General features: G+C 49.4%; 1 protein-coding gene across 8 annotated transcripts; it reads left to right on the plus strand.

The window, feature by feature from the left end:
• Positions 1–790: 790 nt before the first annotated feature.
• Positions 791–19,247, plus strand: DCTN1 (dynactin subunit 1; the record flags this gene model as incomplete). Of its 8 annotated transcripts, XM_084234698.1 has the most annotated exons (32): positions 791–823; positions 2,501–2,746; positions 3,036–3,114; positions 3,288–3,322; positions 3,978–3,998; positions 6,363–6,380; positions 7,772–7,792; positions 9,069–9,260; positions 9,605–9,802; positions 9,957–10,161; positions 10,238–10,316; positions 10,428–10,587; positions 10,701–10,805; positions 10,969–11,160; positions 11,246–11,362; positions 11,581–11,733; positions 12,333–12,493; positions 12,600–12,768; positions 13,315–13,383; positions 13,614–13,676; positions 13,789–13,938; positions 14,116–14,277; positions 14,360–14,491; positions 14,699–14,824; positions 15,060–15,202; positions 15,475–15,641; positions 16,984–16,998; positions 17,190–17,323; positions 17,441–17,633; positions 17,822–17,901; positions 18,269–18,358; positions 18,781–19,247. In XM_084234698.1, 32 exons carry the CDS (start codon positions 791–793, stop codon positions 18,916–18,918), a joined length of 3,846 nt encoding a protein of 1,281 aa, XP_084090824.1. In that variant the 3' UTR covers positions 18,919–19,247. The 8 variants fall into 8 exon arrangements, with proteins under 8 accessions (XP_084090824.1, XP_084090826.1, XP_084090825.1 ...); XM_084234700.1 differs by lacking the exon at positions 16,984–16,998 and having other exon boundaries at positions 15,475–15,650; XM_084234699.1 differs by lacking the exon at positions 3,978–3,998.
• Positions 19,248–24,572: the final 5,325 nt, after the last annotated feature.

A 24,572-nucleotide genomic window follows, 5' to 3' on the forward strand; every position in this document is an offset into this window, starting at 1 on the left:
AGAAAGAGGCCTGAGACCGCAGCAGACCTCTCCTGTCTAGCCCGCTGCTCCCCTCAGCAGTGTACTTCAGTCAGTCTGCCTATTCAGCTCCCCACTCTGTCTCTGGTGAATCCTCTCACCTCCTCATCTCTGGCCTGTACCCCAGTTCTTGTATGCATAAATAAATAAATCTTTAAAAAAAAAAAAAGAAAGAGGCCTGAGAGACTCATCTTTAGCTGTATGGAGGCCTTAGCAGCTAATCATTTTGAAGTGTCACTTGATGTTTGTGGGCTAGCTGAATCTCATATCCTGCTGGGGAGAAGGTGGCAGTTAGGGACACAGGGGTACCAGTACTGTGGAACCATTAGGGCTGTCATCCCAGCCCTAGGGTAGCTTACACTAGAGGTGAGTGCTGAGGGTCTGTGGTATGGGCCTAGCCCCCTAGTCCTGGCCCCTCTCATCTGGCCCAGGTGAAGTAGGGGGACACTAGGACCCAGAGGATATCGCCTTTCCTGACAAGTCTAGAGCAGCACTAGCGCAGAGTGAGACTCATCAGCTGGCAAGCAGGATTCGGTGTCTCTGGGTTCAAGAATCCTCAGGCAGCAGAGGGGACTTGCTCCATAGTCCCCATTTCTGCCCCCATCCCTACCCTGGTAGGCCACCGAGTGAAGTCCATGGACTGGGGAGGGCCATGCCTGACGGCTTCTATGTCTGTCCATGAGGGCCTGCAGCCCTGACCCTCCTGCCTAGGTTTCTGCCTTTTCTCTGTCTTTGGCCAGCTGGGGGAGGGGGTAGAGGCTCAGTAAGCGACATGGCCCAGAGCAAGAGGCACGTGTATAGCCGGGTAAGTGGCCCTGATCTGGGATGACCCTGGGAGGGATGCTGGAGAAGGCCTGTGTGCCTGTGGACATCATTTCTATGGGGGTTGGGGGGACAGGCTGGAGGGCCACTCAAAGCCCTGATGGTGTCAGGCTGAATAGAGGCTTCCCCTTCTAGAGTTGGGCCCTAAGTGGGAGCTGGTGAGGCCCAACCTTTGGCTCTAATTGGACCTCAGGCCAGAGGTTCCTCAGGGGGCTTAGACTATCTTGGAAACTCTGAATGGAGTCGGTGGTTTGGAATGGCCTTAGAAAAAAGCCTTTCATGAGAGCTGCTTTGTTACTTGCTTTCTCTCTCTTCTGGCTGATATTGAATCCATATCCACTGTTGTATCCACCTGGTTCTGAGCTCTTATGAGGGTTGGGAGGTTGAGGGAAGTCTCTGAGTTTGGGGCCAGCCCTGATGTCACTGTAAGTTCCTTTTATTGTCAGATCCATGAGAATCATCCTGCTGTTCCAGGTACTATTTGGGGTCCTGTAGCCCTGGGGAGCTGTATCCTCATCTTCCTAGATGAACACTTTGGGGAAGGGAGTTAGGGAGGGACAGGCTTTGGCAGAGCTCCCTTTTAAAGCCAAGTGGGGCCATCAGAAGGGAGCCCTGTGGAAAATTTAGGACCATGGTGTCACTTATTTATGCCTTTTTCATCTGTTTGCTGCAAGGTCCCTGGTTCATGGAGCTGCTATTGCTAAAAATGGTTTAGGTGTGATATTCTTTTAAGCCATAGGCCTATTTAAGACCTAATTTCATGTTATGTCTCCTCATCACAGTTATGCCAAACTGAGAACTTCCCAAGGACAATTTTTAGTGTATTCCTTGCGCTGTACATCCATGGGGTGATAAACTATCCACTCAGACCTCAGGGCAGAGTCTAGTGGACAGGTGATGAGACAAATCTGACTTACCTGGCCTTTGGTTTTCTTTTTTTTAGCAACACAGTATGGAGGAAGGACCTCCAGAGCTTGAGAGATACAGAGTTGATAGAACAGGGCTCAGGGCAGAAAGAAGGGAGTAAATGGTTGAAGGGAGTAAATGTGGTGAGGCATCAAGGAATGTTAAGGTGGGTGTGTGGTTGGTGGTCAGGGGAGTCAGGTTGGGAAGGAATGGTGGCGATTTAAGTTGTGGAAGGAGGCACATTGTATATCTCTGAAAGAGAAAGATGTAAAAGAGTGATTTCAACCACAGGGAAGACAGTGACAGTGGGGATGGGAACAGGATTCTGTGGGGTCACCTACTGAATTGCCTTCTTTGCTCAGGCTCCTGAATCAGAGCATTGGGTTGTGGGGAGCCTCATCTAAACTGAGGTATTTTCTTGAGCTTTCTTCCCCTCCTTGGGGGTGGTGCTCCTGAGAAAACAGCCATGTGGTGACATTCACAGATGTATCAATGAATTCTGATTTGTTATAAAATTTAAATATAAACTCTTAAAAATTCTGGGAGATTCCAGAAGAGTTTGGAGAAATCTTGGAAGAACATATCTCTGACATTTTTCAATAAGGCATTTGGAAGTCCACTGTACCCTGAGAGTGGGGCTTTGGGAAGTGACTTCTGGTTCTTTTCAATCCAGGATGGTGAGTCTTATGCATTAGGATGACACCCTTGACCTGAGATCTTTAACTGTGTATGTTTGCATATATCTTTCTTTCAGACACCCAGCGGCAGCAGGATGAGTGCCGAGGCAAGTGCCCGGCCTCTGCGAGTGGGCTCCCGTGTGGAAGTGATTGGTAAAGGCCACCGAGGCACTGTGGCCTATGTTGGAGCCACACTTTTTGCCACTGGCAAGTGGGTAGGCGTGATCTTGGATGAAGCAAAAGGCAAGAATGATGGAACTGTCCAAGGCAGGAAATACTTCACTTGTGATGAAGGGCATGGCATCTTTGTGCGCCAATCCCAGGTACTCACATCCTGCTTCTGTGTGTGGGTATATGTGTGCGCTTGGGTATGCACACATGTTTACATGTGCACATGCTCTGTTGCATGTGCAGCTGGTGTGTTGGTGCTACATTTTCCTGGCTATGATCATAAATCTGTGGTTGGGAAAGTGGAAGGTAATAGGGGAGGGAAAATTGGTGATCTATTCTTAGAGGAGCTGCCCTGTAACCCAGGCTTGCTTGGGGCCTGGGGAGGTGTCCATAATATAGCCATCTTGGTCTGGCTATATTGAGTCTTTTCTGTGGCTTCAGATCCAGGTATTTGAAGATGGAGCAGATACTACTTCCCCAGAGACACCTGACTCTTCTGCCTCAAAGGTCCTCAAAAGAGGTAACGACCACCCACTTCAGTTGTCTTCTCATGGGGCCACAGTGGATCCTGAGAACTTCCATTTCTACTGTGTATTTGTTATAGCTCCTCTACTCTGACATGATGTTCTCTGCCTCCATCCCTCTACACACACACACACACACACACACTTTGTTTCTGTTTGCTTTCTGCAGAGGGAACTGACTCAACCGCAAAGACCAGTAAGCTGGTAAGTGATTGTGGATGGGAGTGGAGAATAATAAAGAGGAAGGAGGCCAAATGTTAGGCAGGTAGAAGCAATAGGTGAGTAAGGTGAATTAGTTATCCAGTCTCTTAACCTCTCTGAGAAGAAAGCTTCCTGGTATAATTTTCTGTTTTAGGAGTGGAGTAAGGTGGTGGTAGGGAAAAACTGGGACCCAAAAGTTCAGGATCAAATGGGACTGAGGCCTGGGTTGACAGGAAGGACAAGTCTGATCCTAGTAACATTACCAACTTCCCACTTTTTGATGTCCATGGCTGCCAAGATCTAAAGGATCGGAGGGTGTGGGTAATGTAGAAACTAAGAGGAAAAGTGCTCCTTTTCACAAATGAATGGTTAGGAGCTGGCCCTTTGCTACCTGTTTAAGCCTGTTTGCTAAAACAGGTTACTGTTACTCTGTGCAGGGTATGTGAGGTGGAACTGTGGACTGCAGCTTCTTTGGGCAAGGATGTGGATATCCTAGAAACTTGTCCTTGAGTGACCCCTCATCTAACTTACACAGGGATTTGCAGTGACTCTTGCCCTTGTGTATGCCTAAATTGGTCTTAATGCCTGCACCCAGGATGTCTGGCCAGCTAGCACAGTGTGACATCTCTAACTCTGCCCTTTCCTACTCCTCATGCAGCGGGGACTGAAGCCTAAGAAGGTGGTGTGTTTACTGTTTGTGCCTGGGTGGGTGAGGGCCATGAGCCCCCTCCCCAGCTGTCTTGCATGTACTTGGGCTGCTGCATGCATGTGTGTGTGACCATGAGGCTGGGATGGCCAGAGGAAATGGTGGCCTTGGCTTTCAGAGTTTTTTGAGGGGTGCAAGGAGATCAGTCTCAGTGTCCAGGCACAGGTAGAACTAATCAAGTAGGTCCCTCAGCCCCTATACCCCACCCCCATCACTGCTTCAGGACTCCAGGCATTTGACTGTTAATAGCAGTAGCATGGAATAGAGTTCTTACTTACAGGGGTTAGTAACAGGGGTTCTCAGGGGTCCTCATTTAGCCCAAGCTCCAGGGCAGAGGGAGGAGAGACTGGGGGGGTTGGAGGTGGGGAAAGTACCATGTGAGGTGGTTGGGCAAGGAGGCAGGAGATTAGGAAACAGAGCACAAGAACATTGCCATGTTGGGGAGCCTGAGAGTCTTCGTGTGCCTGCCTCTGAATGGGCATTGCCATGAATGCCAGGAATGCTCTCCTCCGTCTTTCTCTGCCTCTTCCTCTGGTGTGGGGCCTCTGCAACCCCTTGCAGCCTTCCACCAGCCATCACTGGAGTGGGGCACAACTGTGCGAGCCCATAACTCTTCTAAACTCTTAAGTCGCTGCCATGACTTCCTCACACCAGCCCTGCCTTGGGCCTGTCTGTGCCCAAGCTGTCTGTGACTTGCATGTGCCTGTCTGATTTGTACATACTGTGCTGTATGTATGATTCTGTGATTTCCTTATTGCCAACCTGTCTCAGGCCTGTTTGACCTTGCATGGGATTGGGGTATTAGAAGGGGAGAGGAATACATCTTTCCCACTCCTAGTTGGTGGTGTGTTCTCACTTTGGAATCTTGCCAGGGAAGAAATCACATAACATTACTTGCTTTGGGGTCTTGACTTGGGTGGGAATGTGGAGGTAAGAGGAAAATAATGCTTTAATGAATGCTGGGACCCACTTCAAAGTTATAAAAACTTGGCTTCTGCCCTTGATTATTGTCTCCTGGTTGGGGCTCCCATCTCACAACAGGCCCCTGAATAGAGAAGAGCATGGACCTGCAGTCTGTTACCTATGGAAGAGTTCTGCTTACAGCCTGATCTTATCCAGGGTGGGGCCTGGGCCATGCCCCAAACCTGGGGTCTTGCTAGCTGCCTGGGGAAATGTGGCAAAGTCCAGCCTAGGCTGCCTGTGCTGGCATACAGTGCCTTCTTTGCTCATGGTGCAAAGTGTCAGCCAAGTAATCAAGTCCCCCCCCAACTCCCTGAGCAGGCCTTCCTCTCCATTGGTTCTCTCATAGCAGATCACTTAGCCCAAGGGCCCCTGCTCTCATCCTATATGCAACAGGGAGTTATCAGAACAAAAAAGGAACTTTGAGCGAGAGCGCAGAAGACAACCAGATCTCTCTGCAGATGCTCAGTCCTTTCTGAAAACACTTATAGACAGGCATTAACCTGCCATCAGCCAGGGGAGAGTTGGGAGAGGAGCCAAACACTGTTATCAGAACTGCTGCTCAGTGTTCCCCAGGGTTTCTTAATTTCACTGTGTTCCCCCCAAAGCTGATGCTGTCACAGGAGGGGTACTCTGGTTGTGTGTGCTTGATGAACAACCAAAGGGCGTTGTCAATGTATGGAAGAAACAGAAGTGGAATTGATAGGGTTGTGTGCAGAGGGGAGTGTGAGTATGAGAGAGTAATGGAGCAGTGAGGCCCTGGCCCCAGAGGGTACCATTTCTGGGATGGCCCCAGCCCAGTTTCTTGGAGCAAACTCTTGAGGGTGGGATTGGGGGCAGAGAAGAGGAGGGAGGAGCCAGAACCTGTTCTTTGGAGGCAGAAGCAGAGCAGGCTCTGCGCAGTACTTTGTCCTGTCATGAGGAGGAGGAGGAGCCAGCAGAGCCAGGCGGTTGCTAGGTGACCAAGAATCAGTAGCTCCACCCCCATGGAGATGAGGAGGGTGGGTGCATGACGTCAGGCGGAGCTGATTCTGCGGCCACTGAGGCTGCCATCAACCTAAGCTGGTGAACTGGGCCGGCTCCTGGGCCGGCCTCACCCGTGCCTGCCTGAGCCTGCGGAGCCCCAGTGCGCACCTTTGGGAGCTTTTGCATCTGAGCCGCAGCCATTTCGAGCTGGGAAAACACCATACTGGGAAGCTGAGGCTGCATTGTTGGGATTTGATGCACTAATCTCCTGTCTCCGCCGCCTTTCCCTCTGTTCGGTCTCTCTCTCTCCCTCCCTTCGTCTGTCCTTCCTCTGTGTGTTTGTCCATCCTCCTCTGTCCCTCTTTTCATTCCTCTCCTGGCTTTCTTTGCTTTTCTGCAATGATGAGACAGGCACCGACAGCCCGAAAGGTACTCTTGCTTGCTCTGGTCTTGCTGCCGGGTTGCCAGGCGATGGTGGCAGCAGGCTGCTGGGGTGGGGGTGGGGGCTGACTGACTTCATCTTTTTACCTGGTTGGGGGAGGAGGGTGGCTGAAAGTGGGGGGCAGGGATAGGTATATGTCACTGCATACCCATTTCCCTGGGCATTTGTTCCCTGGCCTGCCTGCTTTTGAGTCTGTTCTTGGCCTTGTACTCCAGTGGCCTCACAGGCCTGGGCTTTGGGCTGCTTTTGATGCAAACTGGTTTTGGGAAAGTTTCCCGTAAGAGAATCTAGGGAAGCAGGCCCAGATGCCTTTATGCCTCTAATAGGCCTATCTGGCCCAGTCTTTGCTAGAATGACTCTTGGTTGTACTCTCAGCATGCCTCCACCACCAGGGTTTGTATCAAGGGGCTTTCCCAGGGTGGGCTAGGGACTCTAGAATAGTTTTTGATGCACAGCTCTGGCAGCTTTACCTATGGAAAGAAGAGTTGCGGGTTGGTCTCCTCGGGCTTAAATGTCTCCTAAAAACAGGAGACAAGCTATATCTTGTTTTTGTCAGAGCAGTGAGGCACTGGGTAGTAAGTAATGCTATTTTGGAATTTGGAGTTAATCATACTATTACCACTTCGTGGTAACCTGAGGGATTTCTGGATTTGGTTTGGGGCTGTAATTTCTTTATGCCGCTGCCCACCCCCTTTTCCTTTATTTTTCCCTGGGTGGGGTTACTTTGCTGAGCTCTGGGCTTCTGGCTAATGCAATATTCATGGTCCTGACACCTGAGCCTTTGCCCCAGGGATGGGGAGTGCTACAGGATCTGGTCCTGGGGAAAAGGAGCTTAGGGAGAGGAAGGATGCCTGGAGGCCCGATCTCCCTCTGCGAGGTTCCTACCACTCACTTCTGAGCTCATGTCACTGCTCTTGTCGAATGGTGTTTCTAGAGAGTCCATTGTGGAGTCTGGCACCCGAATAAGGGACTGACCTGGGAAAGTCCTTGGGAGTGGTGTGTGGGCGGGGCCTCTGGCTCTGGGCTGGAGTTTTCAAAGTTAATGGCACAAGGACTGGTCTCTGGAGACCTTCTCTACCAGCTGCTCCCTTTGGTCTCCTGTGGCTTAGCCTAGGAGACTTCTGGGGTTTCCAGGGCGGCTGAACAGATAGAGTCTGCAATGGTTGGGCAAATGTTGGGGCAGGAACCATTGGGAGTGGGAATTTTTTTGGGTTCCTGGAGTGGGAATAAGGTGATTAACAAGAGGGGGAAGGGGTTGTTAATCATAACCCCATTCCTATTATTTCTTCTGCTCTCATTGCTGTCCTTTTGCTGTCTGTCTTTCCGCCATTATCCTTTCTTTCCTGACTACTTCTCTGGCTCCTGTTGGCCTGTCCAGACCACAACTCGGCGGCCCAAGGTGAGAAAAAATAAGCCTCTGTGTAAGCCACTTCTGAATGTGTGCGCATGCACACACACATACACACACTCTTCAGGCATGTGCATGTTTGTAAGCATGTGTGTGAACAAGTAAAAGTTGATCATAGTGTGTCCTGGATTCTCTTTTCAATGCTGTCAGGGGCACTGAGGGTAGTTACGGGCCCCTTTTATGAACCTGACTTCTGGTTCATAGGGGTACATCTCAGTGCAGAAGAGAGATGAGAGTGGTTGTGGTTAGTCAAGTCAGGGTTTCTTGAAGAAGGACATTTTAACCATTTTTGTCAGTGGGGGTGGGGTGGGAAGACTTAGAAGGGATTTGAAGAAGAACTTAACAGTGTAAATGTCAGGGCTAAGAAGGCAGGTGAAAAGCAGGGTGTGTGTGGGGGGGGTGTCTGTGACTCGCGTGTGGTCTCTGGCAGTCCACCAGAAGTGCTTCAGGGCTCAGCACTATAAGAGAAAGCCTGGGAAGGCTTATCCACGCCAGGGCCTGGGCCTTCAGGGCAGCTCTTCCACTCCAACCCCACAGGAGCTTGGGTTGTGTCTCTTATTATAGTGCCTTTGTCTCTGGGGAGGGAGATGACAGAAGGATTGCCGTTACCAAACCTGTTTGAAGAGGGAGTCTAGGAGTACAACTTTCACCCTGGTCCATTTACCTTTAGGGTCCCCGAAATAGACTAAGGGAGGGAGAATCAGTTTGATTCCCAAAGAACTGGGAGGTAGTATCCCCCTAGTAGGAGTACAGAGCCTGGTAACCTCACTTTTAAAGACCAGCCTTTTCTGGGAACATGAAAGTTGGTAAACAAAACTCCAGTCTGTTCTTTCTGTCTGGGGGAGGAGTGCCTAGGCTCAAAGAATGATAACAACTAGAATTATTAAAAGATGCTAGAATGATCACAAGTGGGTCACAGAGGGGAGTTCTGGGGAGTAAGGGATGTTGCTGTAAGGGGGGTAGTGCCAGAGCTGGGAAGAATGTGGGGTCTTTGCCAAAGGAGGATCCTGATAATCTTATGTCTTTCTCCATCCCTCCACCCCTTCCCTCTGTCTTCCTCCCTCCTCCCCTTGTCCTTGTCACTATCTCTGACTTTGTGTCATTTTCTCTCTCCCCTTCACTACATTTCTCTGTTCTCATTGTGCTTGATACCCTTTTTCTGCTTTTTCCTTCTCTGTCTCTCTTTCCCTTGCCATATTCTCATATTCTGTCTCTCTCACTACCCCTGCCCTCTATTCTCTTTGGTCTGCCACTACCCTCTGAGTAGCCCACCCGCCCAGCCAGTACTGGTGTGGCCGGGGCCAGTAGCTCCCTGGGCCCCTCCGGTTCAGCATCAGCAGGTGAACTGAGCAGCAGTGAGCCCAGCACGCCAGCTCAGACTCCACTGGCAGCGCCCATCATCCCCACACCGGCTCTCACTTCTCCTGGAGCAGCCCCCCCACTTCTTTCCCCTTCTAAGGTAAGGACTGAGGTTGCAGTGAACTAGAATTGACAAAAAGGGGACTGTGGTCTCTGGCAGGTTTTGAAAATTTCCCAGGGTTGGGGGATACTCAGAACTTGAATTCGAAGGGTGGGGACAAAGCCTGTGGGTATCCTGCCACTGACGAAACTTCCCTTCTCTCTCTCCCCTTCTTGCACACTTTTCCCATATGTCCTATGCCCTGGTTTCTTCTCAGTTGTCTGTATGGCATTTGTTTTTGACCATGGAACTGGAATGATTGTTTGCAGTATTCTTATCCTTTCTGCTCCAGCTTAGTCTTTGTGGGGAGGAGGAGGTGGACTGAGAGTGTCTTTCCTTTGCAGGAGGAGGAGGGGCTGAGGGCCCAGGTGCGGGACCTGGAGGAGAAACTGGAGACCCTGCGGCTAAAACGGGCAGAAGACAAGGCAAAGTTAAAAGAACTGGAGAAACACAAGATCCAGCTGGAGCAGGTGCAGGAATGGAAGAGCAAAATGCAGGAGCAGCAGGCAGATCTGCAGCGTCGTCTCAAGGAAGCACGGAAGGTGGGACTCAGGATGAAGGGGTGGCTGGGGAGACGTGGGGGTCAGGAAGTGTCCTGGAAACTAGACCGGAGCTGGAGCCTAGAACAGCCTGAGAAAGTGTGGCATGAGGCATTTCTGAGCTGGCCCCTCCACCCCAACCTCCACTCCTCCTCAGGAAGCCAAGGAGGCACTGGAGGCAAAGGAACGCTACATGGAGGAGATGGCTGACACTGCTGATGCCATTGAGATGGCCACTCTGGACAAGGAGATGGCTGAAGAGCGAGCTGAGTCCTTGCAACAGGAAGTGGAGGCACTGAAGGAACGTGTGGATGAGCTCACCACTGACTTGGAGATTCTCAAGGCTGAGATTGAAGAGAAGGGTAAGGGGCCAGGAGCTGCTGGGGCCCAAATGGTGGGGTTGGAACCATGTCTGAAAGTGTTAACGGTCTTTCCCAGGATCAGATGGGGCTGCATCCAGTTACCAGCTCAAACAGCTCGAGGAACAGAATGCCCGCCTAAAGGATGCCCTGGTGAGGTAGGGTACCCTCACTCCTTGACTCCAGAGTCACTCTCCTGCCTTCAAATGTATTATAGCGCCTGCTGCCCAGTTACATACACTCTTGTTCTTCTCCCCACTTCTCCATAGGATGCGGGATCTGTCTTCTTCAGAGAAGCAGGAGCATGTGAAACTCCAGAAACTTATGGAAAAGAAAAACCAAGAACTGGAGGTCGTGAGGCAACAACGGGAGCGTCTGCAGGAAGAGCTGACCCAGGCAGAGAGCACCATTGATGAGCTCAAGGAGCAGGTCTGGGGAGCCCAGGCCTTTCTAAAGTCCCCTCCCTTCAGCTCTCCTGTTGGTGCCTCCTCTTTCCAGGTACCTTTCAGCAGCCTTCTCCCTGTTCTCTAACTGTAACACAGGTGGATGCTGCTTTGGGAGCTGAGGAGATGGTGGAGATGTTGACAGACCGGAACCTGAATCTGGAAGAGAAAGTGCGGGAGTTGAGAGAGACTGTGGGGGATTTGGTAAGAGATGAGCAGACCCCTAGCTTCTGATTCTGACATGCAGGTATTTGCAGAGACTGACATAAGATCCCTCACCTTCGTGTGTGTGTGAGGAGTGGACTTATTTTGGCATGCAGTCCTGACCCTGCTTTTCCTTTGCCCTAACTACTTTGTGGCTTCCCAGGAAGCAATGAATGAAATGAATGATGAGCTGCAGGAGAATGCACGGGAGACAGAGCTGGAGCTGCGGGAGCAGCTGGACATGGCGGGTGCGCGGGTTCGGGAGGCCCAGAAGCGTGTGGAAGCAGCCCAGGAGACAGTTGCTGACTACCAGCAAACTATCAAGAAGTACCGCCAGTTGACTGCCCACCTACAGGTGCCTGCATACCTCCTGCTTTCCCCACAATCACCTTGGGCCTTCCTAATGACATAGCTCTGCCTCATTCTCTGTCTCTTATTAGGATGTGAATCGGGAACTGACAAACCAGCAGGAAGCATCTGTGGAGAGGCAGCAACAGCCACCTCCAGAGACTTTTGACTTCAAAATTAAGTTTGCTGAGACAAAGGCCCATGCCAAGGTCAGGAATTTGGTGGGCAGGAAAAGGGAGTGTTGGGGGTCCCATCCTGGGTATAATTGTGGCTGAACTGGTAATGGGGTTTGAGTGCTTTGTGTGGTGATTTGAAAGATTCCTGGTCTGGGCTTGTCTTAGAAGCTGGGAATCTGGTGGAGCAAGGCATGGTGGTTCTGGGGCTCTTTTCAGCCTGGCTGAGACCTCTCTTCCCTGTCCACTTCCAGGCAATTGAGATGGAATTGAGGCAGATGGAGGTGGCCCAAGCCAACCGGCACATGTCCCTGCTGACAGCCTTCATGCCTGATAGCTTCCTTCGGCCAGGTGGGGACCATGACTGTGTCCTGGTGCTGCTACTCATGCCTCGTCTCATATGCAAGGTATGACCTATCAATTACCTATGACGGGAATCTACTTAACCTGTTGAGCCAGGCATGGAGGATGCTGAATGAAGACAACACACAATATCCCCTTCCCAAAGAGTTTACCGTGTAGTGGAGGAATGCAGTTAATAAAATTGCAGATGGTTGTATATTACAAATGGTATGATGATGAAGTGGCTGTTGCCAGCGTAGTGGCTAAGGTTGTATGCCCAAGCTGACTGCTTGTGTTTCTTTGAGATAACACAGCTGGGGATATGCTTTAGATGGAGGGCTATCATTGAGAGAATAATATTTTAACTGAAACCCAGAAGATATCTAGGAGTTAATGGGAGGGTATTGAGTTGGGGAGGGGGGTGGAAACTGGCAGGATGGCATTCTAGGTGAAAGGTAGCAGGAGCTCCTAAAGCCTTATAGCTGTTAGTAATCATATTATTGGCCTTTCCCCATGTGAGACTCTGCCCATCTAAGCACTCTTTCTGCTCTCTTCCCCCATGTGTGTCCATGACCCCATGAACTTGCTCAGCTCCTTGTACCGTATTCCTGAGTCTGAGTTCTTCATCTTCTGAGTCCCAGGTCCCTGGTGCTTCTTCCCACAGGCAGAGCTGATCCGAAAGCAGGCTCAGGAGAAGTTTGAATTAAGTGAGAACTGTTCAGAGCGACCTGGGCTGCGAGGAGCTGCAGGGGAGCAGCTCAGCTTTGCTGCTGGGTTGGTGTACTCGCTAAGTCTGCTGCAGGCCACACTCCACCGCTATGAGCAGTAAGTGACCCCTGACTCCCCAATTCAGGGCCACAGGTTTGAGATTGAGTGGAACTGAAATCACCTGAAAGACCCTGGCCTCACAGGGCCCTTCTCTGGTCTCTAGTGCCCTCTCTCAGTGCAATGTGGATGTGTATAAGAAGGTGGGCAGCCTCTACCCTGAGATGAGTGCCCACGAGCGCTCCTTGGATTTTCTCATTGAGCTGCTGCACAAGGATCAGCTGGATGAGACTGTCAATGTAGAGCCTCTCACCAAGGCCATCAAGTACTACCAGGTCTGGTGCGAGAATTCACGTTTGGCATGTGAGGGAGGGAAGGTTTCTTCTGCTGGGAGTTACTGGCAAAATGGCAAATGCCTGGGCCTCCCCTGTGGCGCAGCGGTTGAGCGCTGGGTTGCAAAGCTGCCCACAGCCTCTGCAGCGCTGGTTCAATTCCCAGCAACCAGGCGAGGGTCCCACATGGCGCGTAGACCTCTCCTGCCGCCTGCTGCTCCCCTCAGCCGTGTGTTTCCTCAGTCTGCCTGCTCTGCTCTCCCCTCTGGCTCTGGTGAATTCTCTCACCTTCCCATGCTTCTGACTGTACCCAGTGCTTGTATAAATAAATAAATAAATCTTTAAAAAAAAAAAAAATGGCAAATGCCATTTGTCACAGACTGGCTGCTGAGGTTTCCCTTGTTCTTAGGTGAACTTGCCTGAGGAAGCGAATTCTTGGGGGTTTTGGAGTGTCTTGTCCCATGATGGCCAGGTCTTAAATTGCAGTTTTAGAAGAACTAACTCTTCTAATACCTAAAGACCCTGTGTTTCTTTGTCATTCCTCCTCAGCATCTGTACAGCATCCACCTTGCCGAACAGCCTGAGGACAGTACCATGCAACTGGCTGACCATATTAAGGTGAAGTTTATGTGCCAGTGATTGAGCCCCCTATGGAGATCAGAAATGGGCATCATCAGATCAAGAGATGCGACCCTTCACATGACAGCAACAGGGTCATTAAAGCCAAATCATGGAGGCCAGAGAATGAATTCATGTTGGCGATCAGCAGAGGGTGGAGATTTCTTAGAGATGATGATGGGTGGAAGGGTTTCTGTTGGGATCTGACAATCATGCTTCTGTCCTCACAGTTTACCCAGAGTGCCCTGGACTGCATGAGTGTAGAGGTGGGGAGGCTGCGTGCCTTCTTGCAGGTGAGCACACAACTAGATCTGTTTGAGTTTCTCTCCCTCCTTAGTCTCCATCTCCTCACCTCCAGCTTTAATGATTACTTGGTTCCCTATCCCTTTCCTATTCCCTGATCAGGGTGGGCAGGAGGCTTCAGATATTGCCCTGCTGCTCCGAGATCTGGAAACATCTTGTAGTGACATCCGCCAGTTTTGCAAGAAGATCCGAAGGCGAATGCCAGGGACAGATGCTCCTGGGATCCCAGCTGCACTGGCATTTGGACCACAGGTTTAAGGCTGTGAGGGGGGAAGGGAAGGAAGCTGAGTAGAGTCAGGAGTGACCTTGCGTGTCAAGATCTAGATCTGGTTAGGGGACTAGAATGGTTTTGAGGTGGATGAACTGTGGTACTGGACCCAGGGTGTGCTCCTGGACCCAGGTTGGGCTCCTGACACTGGCCTGTTGCAGGTATCCGACACACTCCTCGACTGCAGGAAACACTTGACGTGGGTGGTGGCTGTGCTACAGGAAGTAGCAGCTGCTGCTGCTCAGCTCATTGCCCCACTGGCAGAGAATGAAGGGTTGCCTGTGGCTGCCCTGGAGGAGCTGGCTTTCAAAGCAAGCGAGCAGGTGAGTCCTGGATAACTGGGCAGAAGGTGGGGGAGTCAGGTGACCAGTGTGGGGTTTTAACTCTTGCCTCTGGCTCCTGCAGATCTATGGGACCCCCTCTAGCAGCCCCTATGAGTGTCTACGCCAGTCATGCAACATCCTCATCAGTACCATGAACAAGTTGGCCACAGCCATGCAGGAGGGAGAGTATGATGCAGAGCGGCCCCCCAGCAAGGTGGGTGGGGAGTTCCTTGGAGAGCAGGAGTCTGTAGGAACAGGACTTGCAGAGCTGCTGCTAATTGTGGGAGCACTGGGAAAACAGCCTGAGGAGCACTTTCTTGCATAGAAGGCAAGATTTTCCCTATGACTAGCTGTCTCTGAAAAGAACACATTGGTGATTTGCTTTCCCACCTCTGCCTTCTGCCCTCACCTGGACCCTTAGCCTCCTCCAGTGGAACTGCGGGCTGCAGCCTTGCGTGCAGAGATCACAGATGCTGAAGGCCTGGGCTTGAAGCTGGAAGATCGAGAGACAGTTATCAAAGAGTTGAAGAAGTCACTCAAGATCAAGGTGAGGGTAGAGTAGACTCGGGATATGGGAGGCCAGGAGGTACTGTTGGACACAGAATAGTGGTGAGTGTTGAGAGCTGGGACTGAGACAGGCCTGGGATCGAGGGGAGAATTGGAGTCTGTGATCAGTGGGAGCTCTGTGGGCCCTTAGGGAGCTTTCTATCTCATGGTCTATCCCAGGGACCTGGGGGCCATGGAAGGATGTAAGGAAATTAGAAGCTCTCTGCCCTCATTAGGGGGAGGAGCTGAGTGAAGCCAATGTGCGACTGAGCCTCCTGGAGAAGAAGCTGGACAGTGCTGCCAAGGATGCAGATGAGCGCATTGAGAAAGTCCAGACTCGGCTAGAGGAGACCCAAGCACTGCTGCGCAAGAAGGAGAAGTCAGGCACCTCCCCTGACCTCACTGCCTACTCCAATCCTCCCTCCTGCCAGCAGCCCTCTGCCTCCAGCCCCTTTCCCCTCTCCCAACCTTCTCATAGTGAGACTCTCCCCAGGGGAACCAATTGCCAACCCCATTGTGTTACTGCTCCATAAGCCTCTACCTACTCTCGCTTCTCACTAGCAGGGCTATTCCAAGCCCATGTCATGACTGAGAAGTGGGGGTCAGGCTGTGGGGGAGGGACACAGCTCAAGCCCAGATTCTCATTCCCAGAGAGTTTGAGGAGACGATGGATGCACTCCAGGCTGACATTGACCAGCTAGAGGCAGAGAAAACAGAGCTGAAGCAGCGACTGAATAACCAGTCCAAACGTACAATCGAGGGAATCCGGGGAGCCCCCGCATCGGGCATTGCAACCTTGGTCTCTGGCATTGCTGGTGGTGAGTGCAGTGATAGGCAGCACCAACCCAGAGGAGATTGAATATCCTCTTTCTTGTTCTTGACCCCAGTTAGATACTTGTTCCCCTCCTGCCCCTGAGTGTTTACCTAGGAATGTGCTTTCTGGTTTCTCTGGGGCAGCTGTCACCAAGTTTTTAATCACCCAAAGATATATGCAGAGTTCCTTTCACCTGACCCAGGTAGGGTACTACCAAATTGTAAGAAAAGCTCAAAATTAACGCAGTAGTTGAACTCTAGTAGATGTCCCTTCTAGGTCTGCAGTCTGATCTCTCTGTCCTGCCCTCCTTCCAAGGGAGTCTTCAGCCTGCAGCAGCTGGGCTAACAGTCATGCCTAATGCCTGCTCTGGATTTTTCCTCTGGTTGGGTACTGCATTTTGTTATGTGACTTTACCCTGTCATGTAGTTATCTCCTCCATTGTTAAATTTTCCTAATTTCACTTGTGACTTGTCTTCTGACCTTTGCCTGATCTCTTAGTGTCTCCAGGACTCCTTTTGTGGAGTTTTCCTGGCTTCCAGGCCCAGTCCTCCTAGTTTCCTGACTGAAGAGGTAGCTGCTACCATCTTGGATCTCATCAGTCCTATAGTTTGCTGTTTGTTTTCAGTTTCTTACTTACCCTTCTCACCTTCCAATGATAATCTTCTTACCCTGGAACTAGACCCTCAGGATCCCTAGACCTCCCCTCTGTCTTGTCACCAGGCCTTACCAGTGGACTTGCTTTTATCAAAGCCCCTATCACTGGTACCCACAAGACCAAGTACCTTCTTGACTTTAGATTCTAGAATACTCCTATTTAGGGGCGGGGCCTCCAGAATTACCATGTTGCACTGTTTTAACACAGGCTTTTTAAACAAACACTCTGAATTTATGAAAATTCCTACCAGAAAATGGTGTATTTTGCCTCAAGAGTTATGGTGGGATTTGAGGAGAACTGGAATGAATCTGTTTTCTCAACTTAAGCTTTGCTGCTGGGTAACACTAAGTTTACATACATAAGAGAGTCTCTGGAGCATTCCCCAGCCCTTCTTGGAAATGGAGAATGAGGCAGGGGGTCAAGAATGGTCTCATGCCCCAAGTACTTCCTCCAGCACACACCACTGCTTTTCCTCACATTCTTTATGGCCTGTCTCATGGCCTTATCCCTTTTCTTATTTTTCTTTAATACATATTTGCTCTTTCCCAAAGTAGAGAGCAGAGGCAGGTTCTTCTTAGAGAAGGTATAGTGATCAGGAAGAATCATGTCCTCTGGTGTGTCTCCTAACCCCCAAATTATCTAATTCCTCTCTCCTCTTTTCCTGCTACCCCACGGGCTATCTTGAGCACAGAAGAGCAGCAACGAGGTAGATACCTAACCTGGCCAGGGGTTACCAGGGGTGGTAGGAATTGGTTTTGGGAGAATAGGGTGAGACATAATCCTTGGGAGCAACCAGGGCTGGAGGTGGGAGAGGATGAGGAAAGAAGCTGAGCAGGGACGGAGTCCCCTTCAACTCTCTCCACACGGGGCTGACGGCATTATTTGTGGTACCTGCAGGTGGTGCCCCTGGACAGGCTCCAGGGTCCATGTCAGGGCCTGGGCTGGTGAAGGACTCACCACTGCTCCTTCAGCAAATCTCTGCCATGAGGTTGCACATCTCCCAGCTCCAGCATGAGAACAGCATACTCAAGGTGAGACGGTCATAGGGCAGACTGGATTGGGGACAGAACATACCTGCTCCATTGATGACACATGGCAGGAACCTTCTAACACCTCTTACCTCTACCCCTCTTTTTTTGCTCCCACAGGGAGCCCAGATGAAGGCATCCTTAGCAGCCCTGCCTCCTTTGCATGTTTCAAAGCTCTCCCTCCCACCCCGTGAGGGTCCTGACAGTGAACTAGCAGCTGGAGCACTGTATCGTAAGACCAGCCAACTGCTAGAGACGTTGAATCAGCTGAGCACGCATACCCGCGTAGTCGATATCACTCGCACCAGCCCTGGTATGGACTCTCAACCCTGAAATGAATACTACATTCCCCCTAACCCCTTCACTTGGCTTGATTCACTCACTCTCTTATGTGCATGCTATATGAGAGCGTCCCTGTCATACCTGCACTCTTAACTCTTACTCTAGTATAGCTGCCTGCCTGGGACTTCATGGGCCTCACCTTGTCTTTCTTCCCCACAGCTGCCAAGAGCCCGTCGGCCCAGCTCCTGGAGCAAGTGGCTCAACTCAAGTCCCTAAGTGATACCATTGAGAAGCTCAAGGTCAACTCAGACCCTGCCCTTTCTCACCCAGCAGAGTGTTGTTGTTTGTTGTTTCTCATCAACAAAATGGGTTGTATAGGATCCTCTTTAGAGCATTTTGTTTGGGTGCAGCTTGAGATCCCCATCGGGGTAGAATGGTTGGGATGACTTTTTAGAGACCATAGAATTTGAATTATCTTTGAAGGATAAGTATCTGTAAATTAACAATGTCAGGGTGGGGATGTGGTTGGAGGTGAGAGCAAGAGTATAGTGATAGAGAGGACGGGGTTCCTGTACCCCTGGTATTAGTGATCCTGTGAGATCATTGAGGTATTGGACCAGCCTATGCCGGTCCCTAAAATGAACGCTTGTTCCCTTTTTCCACCAGGATGAAGTCCTCAGGGAGACTGTGTCTCAGTGCCCTGGAGCCATGGTCCCCAGTGACTTTGCCACTTTCCCTTCATCAGCCTTCCTCAGGGTAAGAGGGAACATGGGGAGAAGGATGGGGTAATATGGTGGGCATAGGAGGGTCCTTCCCTGCCTCTCTCCTCCACCCCCAGAATTTAAAGAGACCTCTGGGGTCTCAGCTCTAGCTCCTGCACCTACTGAGTTATCTGGCCAAGTCTTACAAGTAATTCAAGTGTACTTGTACTGCCTCAAGAAGTTCCACAGTTTTAGCAATTATATACCTTCTGTGACGTTTGACACCAACAGGGGCTCCAAATTCCCTTGTCAGTCTGTGTGCCACAGTTCTGATTTGGGCAATGTGGTCACCGTAGCCTGGGAGTCCCAAATCCTGTGTCCCAGGTACTGGGCTACCTTGGTCTCAGGATTCAGTCAGTGGCACACAGCTCGAGTGAGTTCCTGATCTGAGGACCTCTTTCCCTTGCCGACTCCTAGGCCAAGGAGGAGCAGCAGGATGACACTGTCTACATGGGCAAAGTGACCTTCACATGTGCGGCTGGCCTTGGACAGCGACATCGGCTGGTGCTGACCCAGGAACAGCTGCATCAGCTTCATGGTCGCCTCATCTCCTAAGTGCTCCTTCCCCTGTCCCCTCCTACCCTTAGCCTCTTGATGCCACTCTGCTTGATGCACAGCCACCTCAGCCAGCCCCCAGGTAGAACTGTGTATGTAAAGCTGCCCTGTTCAGCTTCACTCCCACCCATCAGTGCCCTGCCCCTACCCACCCTTGACATGGGTTTCCCTTGGCCTGAATTTGCTGTTCAGCTGCTCCCTCCTTCCTGAGGAAGGAGTTTTCTAGGGGCCTCAGAGCATGTGAAAGGTAGGCTGAGACACCACCACCAAAGGCTGAGTGAAGTCCCCCGATTGAGGACTTCACCCCCTGATTAAAGCAACTTGTGCTTCCATGCTTTCTGTGTGGTTTGGGAATGGTGCTTTGTCCATTCAGTGCAGAACAGCGAAGGAAAAGGAATGCTGAGACTTTGGCTGTGCCGAATGTGGGCCCCCCTCTCTAATGTCCAGTAGAATGCTGTTCCCTTGGTTTCATGTCCAGTAAATTTCATGGCCCTGAACAAAAGGGAAAGGACTAGACTGAGGATGTGACACCTGACTTGTGTCTGGAATTAGGAAGGGAGGGATTGTGTAACCTCTGCCAGTCCCACCTCTACTTCCCGCATCTTTCATATCTCTTCGGGCCAGTGTTTGGAGACTGGTCTAATATCACTACCATGTGAACCACTGCTCTCCAGAATGCCAGATTCATTCATCCAGTTGCCTATTGGTATCTTTTTTCAAAGTCAAGTCTAAAACAAAAATAATCTCCTCTGTGTCCTGGGTTTGATGAACACAAATAATGGATGTTTGACACCTTCTTCACTTTCCTTAACTAATTCAGTTCCCCAGTCTTATTCAACATTTCCTTCACTATTGTCAGAGATCTGTTCACATTTTCCCATGCCCTCTGATGCTAATTTTGTGTATAATTTCTTGCTGTGGGTACTTAAGCAATCTTTAAAATGGTTACTCTCACTTGTTTACCTCTCTCAACAAATTCTCATGGATGACAGAGGGTCTTTTCCAAAATACAAACAGGGTCATGTCACTTCTTACTTGAAATTCTGAATTGATCCTTCCAACTAGAATTTAAAATTAACTAGAAGGTGTCCCTGGTGGTGCAAGGGGTTAAGCATAGCACTGCAAAGCTATCCGCAGCCACTGCAGCACGCGTTAGATCCCCAGCCAGGGAGCTACCCTCATGGCACAGCAGACCGCTCCTGTCTTGCCTGCTGCTCCCCTCAGCAGTGTATTTCAGTCAGTCTGCCTGTTGTGCTCCCCACTCTGTCTCTGGTGAATCCTCTCACCCTCCGCACCTCTGGCCTGTACCCCAGTCCTTGTATGCATAATTAAATAAATCTTTAAAAAAAATTAACTAGAATGGCACACAAGGCCATCTGTGATTTGGGTCCAGCCTTGGTGAACCCCTTCAGTTTCTTTGCCACCCTGTGCTCTTTCAGGCCTATGCCAGCTGCCTCCTTCCCTTCATTTTATTATTCTGCTCCTACTCCACCCCATTCCTCAACTGACATCCTCTTCATTTATTAAGACAGCTGTGGCATTGTCACCTCAGGAAATCACCAATCCCTGCTGCCTATTAGCTGCTCTGCTTCTGGAATCAGCAAAGAATGTGAATCTTCTATATGTACTTGGATTTTAGTTGCTTTGTGATCTTGACTTGGTCTCTGATTTCCAGTCTGCTTTCTCAACTGCACAGTGGGAATAATGACACCTTGGAGGGTTGTGATGAAGGCTAGATCATGCTGGAAACCTCAAGCACTTTGCCTGGTGCATGGCAGGCTTTCTTTTCTTTAGCACACACTCTTGTGACACTGCCTTATGCTAGTAAGCATGTTATTCTATTGTATTGTTGGTTAACCCATCTTTCTCCCATTTCAGACACACTGAGAATTCCTTTAGGTCACTTCCCTCTCTCTGTACCCCAGAGCACAGGAGAAGGGCACATATTTTGGAGAGTGTACTGTGAGTTTGATTTTAGATATGAGTTTGAGGTGCTGGTGAGAATGATCATTTGGAGATGTCCATTGATAGTTAGCTCCAGTGGGGTCTGGAGCTCAGCAGAGAAGTCAGGATTAGAAAGTTTGGAGTTGTGTGAGTGGTCATTGAAGTCACGGTTTAGATGAGATTTTGTCTTAATTCAGTTTACTTAAAAAACTGAACCTGAGGCAGAGCTTACGTGCTAGAGCTTTACTGGCAGATGCAATTCGAGATCAGTGACAGTGATGGAAAGGAAGAAGGGAAGCTACTCAGGAAAGGGAAACAAGATTTGTTTTAATGAGTTGGCAACTGTTTCACAAAGACAGTGATAACTAGATAGATATGATGCCTACTGGAACATTATGTTGGATTTGAGGGAGTGATAAGAGAACAAATTCACCTACTTTTCCTCCTGTCTCCCATCCTATATTGCTCCTAGTTTTCCCTGTGGGGTGTTTGTTTCCCCCTTACTTGAGAGGATAATATTGCGCGGCCAATGGAAAGGCCAGATCCCATGCTCTGCAGCATGGTGTGGCATCTGAGTGCTGAAGCAGTGAGGCAGATGGAAGGCACTGGCCCACAGGACTTGGTCAGGCAGAGGAAGCAGCTGGAGCAAGCACCTGAGAGTCAGGTGTGGTTGCAGGTCACCTGAAGAGAGTATATAGGGCAGGGGGAGGGCATAGCAGAGCCTGGAGGAGGTATTGGAATAAAGACCCCCAAGAGAAAGAGGAAAGAAATTCAGGAGAAGTAGTCTTCAGCCTCTGATATAACTGGGGTCAGGTGAGCTGGTTTCTAGAAAGTGGCATCTGAGAATCAGTGAGCTGGCCAGAGTAGTTTTGGTGCAATAGAGGGAACAGAAATGGCCTTAGTGGCATGAAAGGAGAGTGCGCAGAATGTGTACACACACTAATGTGTCTTGGTGCTACATTGTGGAAGTTGGGTGTTCAGGGGATAACACAGCTGATAGAGCATCACTGCACATAGATGGCAATGGGAACTGCTCATGAAACCCAAGATTTCTGAAAATTGGGATGTGAAGAAAGGAAGCACGTCCTAATGAAATACTCTGTATACCAAGGATGGAGCATAGTAGGGGAACAACCTCCTTTGATCCATCTAAATTCAGAACTTCCAGTTGAACATGAAAACCAAGCAGACTGGCGACTGACTGGCAGTTGGTAGGGGCAGGGTATGAACAATTTAAATTTTATCCCCTAACAACTCTTCAGAGGAGAGTCTCATGGCTAACATCACCTTTCCCAACATGGAGACAATTTTATGAAGTAAAAATAGGGCTCAGATCTCTGATAAGCTATGTGAACTTGGAGAAGTCACTTAACCTCTTGATCACAGTTTTTATATCTATTATCAGACTAATAACACCTTCCTTAGGTGGTATTCCTTATGTAATTTTAAGGGGAAGATTAAACGAGATCGTGTGCTGGACACAGCTTCTCAGGAAGGAAGGTAAATACCTGGGAGAGGCTGATAACAACCAAATTAAAAGAAAATGAATATGGGCAGCCACATTCCCAAAGCATACACTAATAACACAAATAACCTTATTTTGGGTCCCAAAAGCTAAGCAGTTCTTAGTTTTCCAGCTTTTGACTTGTCTTTGTGGTGGTTACCACTTCATCTTCTACTAGGTAGGCACTGTTTCCTCCTGTTTCAATAGGCCAAGGTTGAGGGAGAGTCAAAGGTTTGGATTTACCTACTTGATTCCTAATGTCTGTGCTACCCCACAGTGGGAAATAGGAATGGGGCAACACAGAGATCTGAGTCACTGCTGCTAATCCTAGGAAATGTGCAAGATTTTCCAGAGACAAGATTGTACGCTGCTCAGCTTTGGGACTGAATGTGAGCCAGGGCATGTTTGCTCCATGCTCTAGGTACCTGACCAGGGAAGCTTCAAAACACCAAATATCTTGTCTCCTGTCAAGTTAGGTTCAGGGCGACTGAGGAACACAGGATTTGAGGGTGAGTGGTCCCTTCTGCCCCCCTCTGGGTGTTAATGCTCTGTGTAGCCTTCTCTTATGTATCTTGAGAAGGATGTCCGTTCACCCAGCCTCCCTCCATCTGCCACGTGTGCTACATGAAACAGTCACTGCTGCTCTTAGGCAGCTGGCTGCTACTACTGAGGTCCTCAGAGGGGCGGCTTGGGACATTGGCCTCCATTCCTCTCCAGGAGGCTGAGTAGTTTGAGGGTGAGACTTGGACTTGTCTCAAAAAACTGCTGTCAGAGTAAATATATCTGTTGGTCTGTGTTTTGTTACTCTTTGTGGGAAATTTTAACATGAATGAAGAATAGGATGCAATGAATTGCCATGTGCCCATTGACCTCATGCCAAATTTATCATTCATGACTCGGCTTGTTTTTTTTTTTCCCATCTACTCCCTTCGTTCTTTTCTCGCCCAGATTATTTTGAAGCAAATTTTAGTCATCACCTTATTTCATCCAAAAGTATTTTAATATTCCTAAAAGCTCACTCTGAATAAAAGAAAACTACACCCCCTAGAGAAACAATCAAATAACAGTGTTCAAATTCCCCTGGTTGTCTCATGAGTGTTTTGCTTTGATTTCTTTTACAATATGTATATTTTGGGTAAGATTCAAGAAAAAGACAATATAATCCAAGTAACTGTCTTGAGTCCCCTATTCTAAATTACCATTATTGATTGGACCAGTGCAACATACTGTACCAGTACAACATATACATATGACTTAAACTTTATTTTCAGTGTGTCAGAAATTTAAATATATAATGTATTATCTTGAGATTACAAAAGAACACAACATGTTGGAAGATTGAGAACATAGGTTTCCAGTACTTAGTCATTAGTGATTGTAGAGATTTTCTTTTTAGTGTTTTCCATTTAAAACATTAACTTGGGCCTCCCTGGTGGTACAAGGAGTTGGGGCACAGCCTATGAGGCTATCCGCAGCCACTGCAGCATGAGTTCAATCCCCAGCCAGGGTGCTGCCCACAGGGTGCAGCAAACCTCTCCTGGCTCGCCTACTGCTCCCCTCAGCAGTGTATTTCAGTCAATCTGCCTGTTCTGTTCTCTACTTAGTCTCTGGTGAATCCTTTCACCACCCCCACCTCCCCCACCTCTGGCCTATACTCCAGTTCTTGTATACATAAATAAATCTTAAAAAAATAAAAAATAAAGCATTAACATCCTGTCATAGCTCTGCGGGAATAGAGCTGCCAAAGTGGGAGTACAGTGGGGAAAGAAACCAAAACCCAAAGTTAGGAAGAGATGAAAGATAGAAATCAAGAAGAATATTTTTGAAACTATAAGGATTTCCTTCAGAGGGTTAAGAACCTGTCTTAGTTCAGGCAGCTAAAACAAAGTACTGTAAGCTGAGTAGTTTATCAGTGACAGAATTTTTTTCCTAAAGGTTCTAGAGGCTGAAATTCTTTTTTAAAAAAAGATTTATTTATGCATACAAGAACTGGAGTATAGATCAGAAGTGTGGGGTGGAGGGATGAGAGGATTCACCAGAGAGAGTGGGGAGCAGAACAGGCAGATCCACTGAAAATACACTGCCGAGGGGAGCAGTGGGCAAGACAGGAGAAGTCTGCTGTGCCATGTGAGTTCTCTCTGGCTAGCTGGGGTTCGAAGTCATGCTGCAGTGGCTGGCGATAGCTTGATAGCACTGTGTCTTCAAC

The sequence above is a fragment of the Talpa europaea genome (genome assembly GCF_964194135.1).
Source record: "Talpa europaea genome assembly, chromosome: 6".
Lineage (NCBI taxonomy): Eukaryota > Metazoa > Chordata > Mammalia > Eulipotyphla > Talpidae > Talpa > Talpa europaea.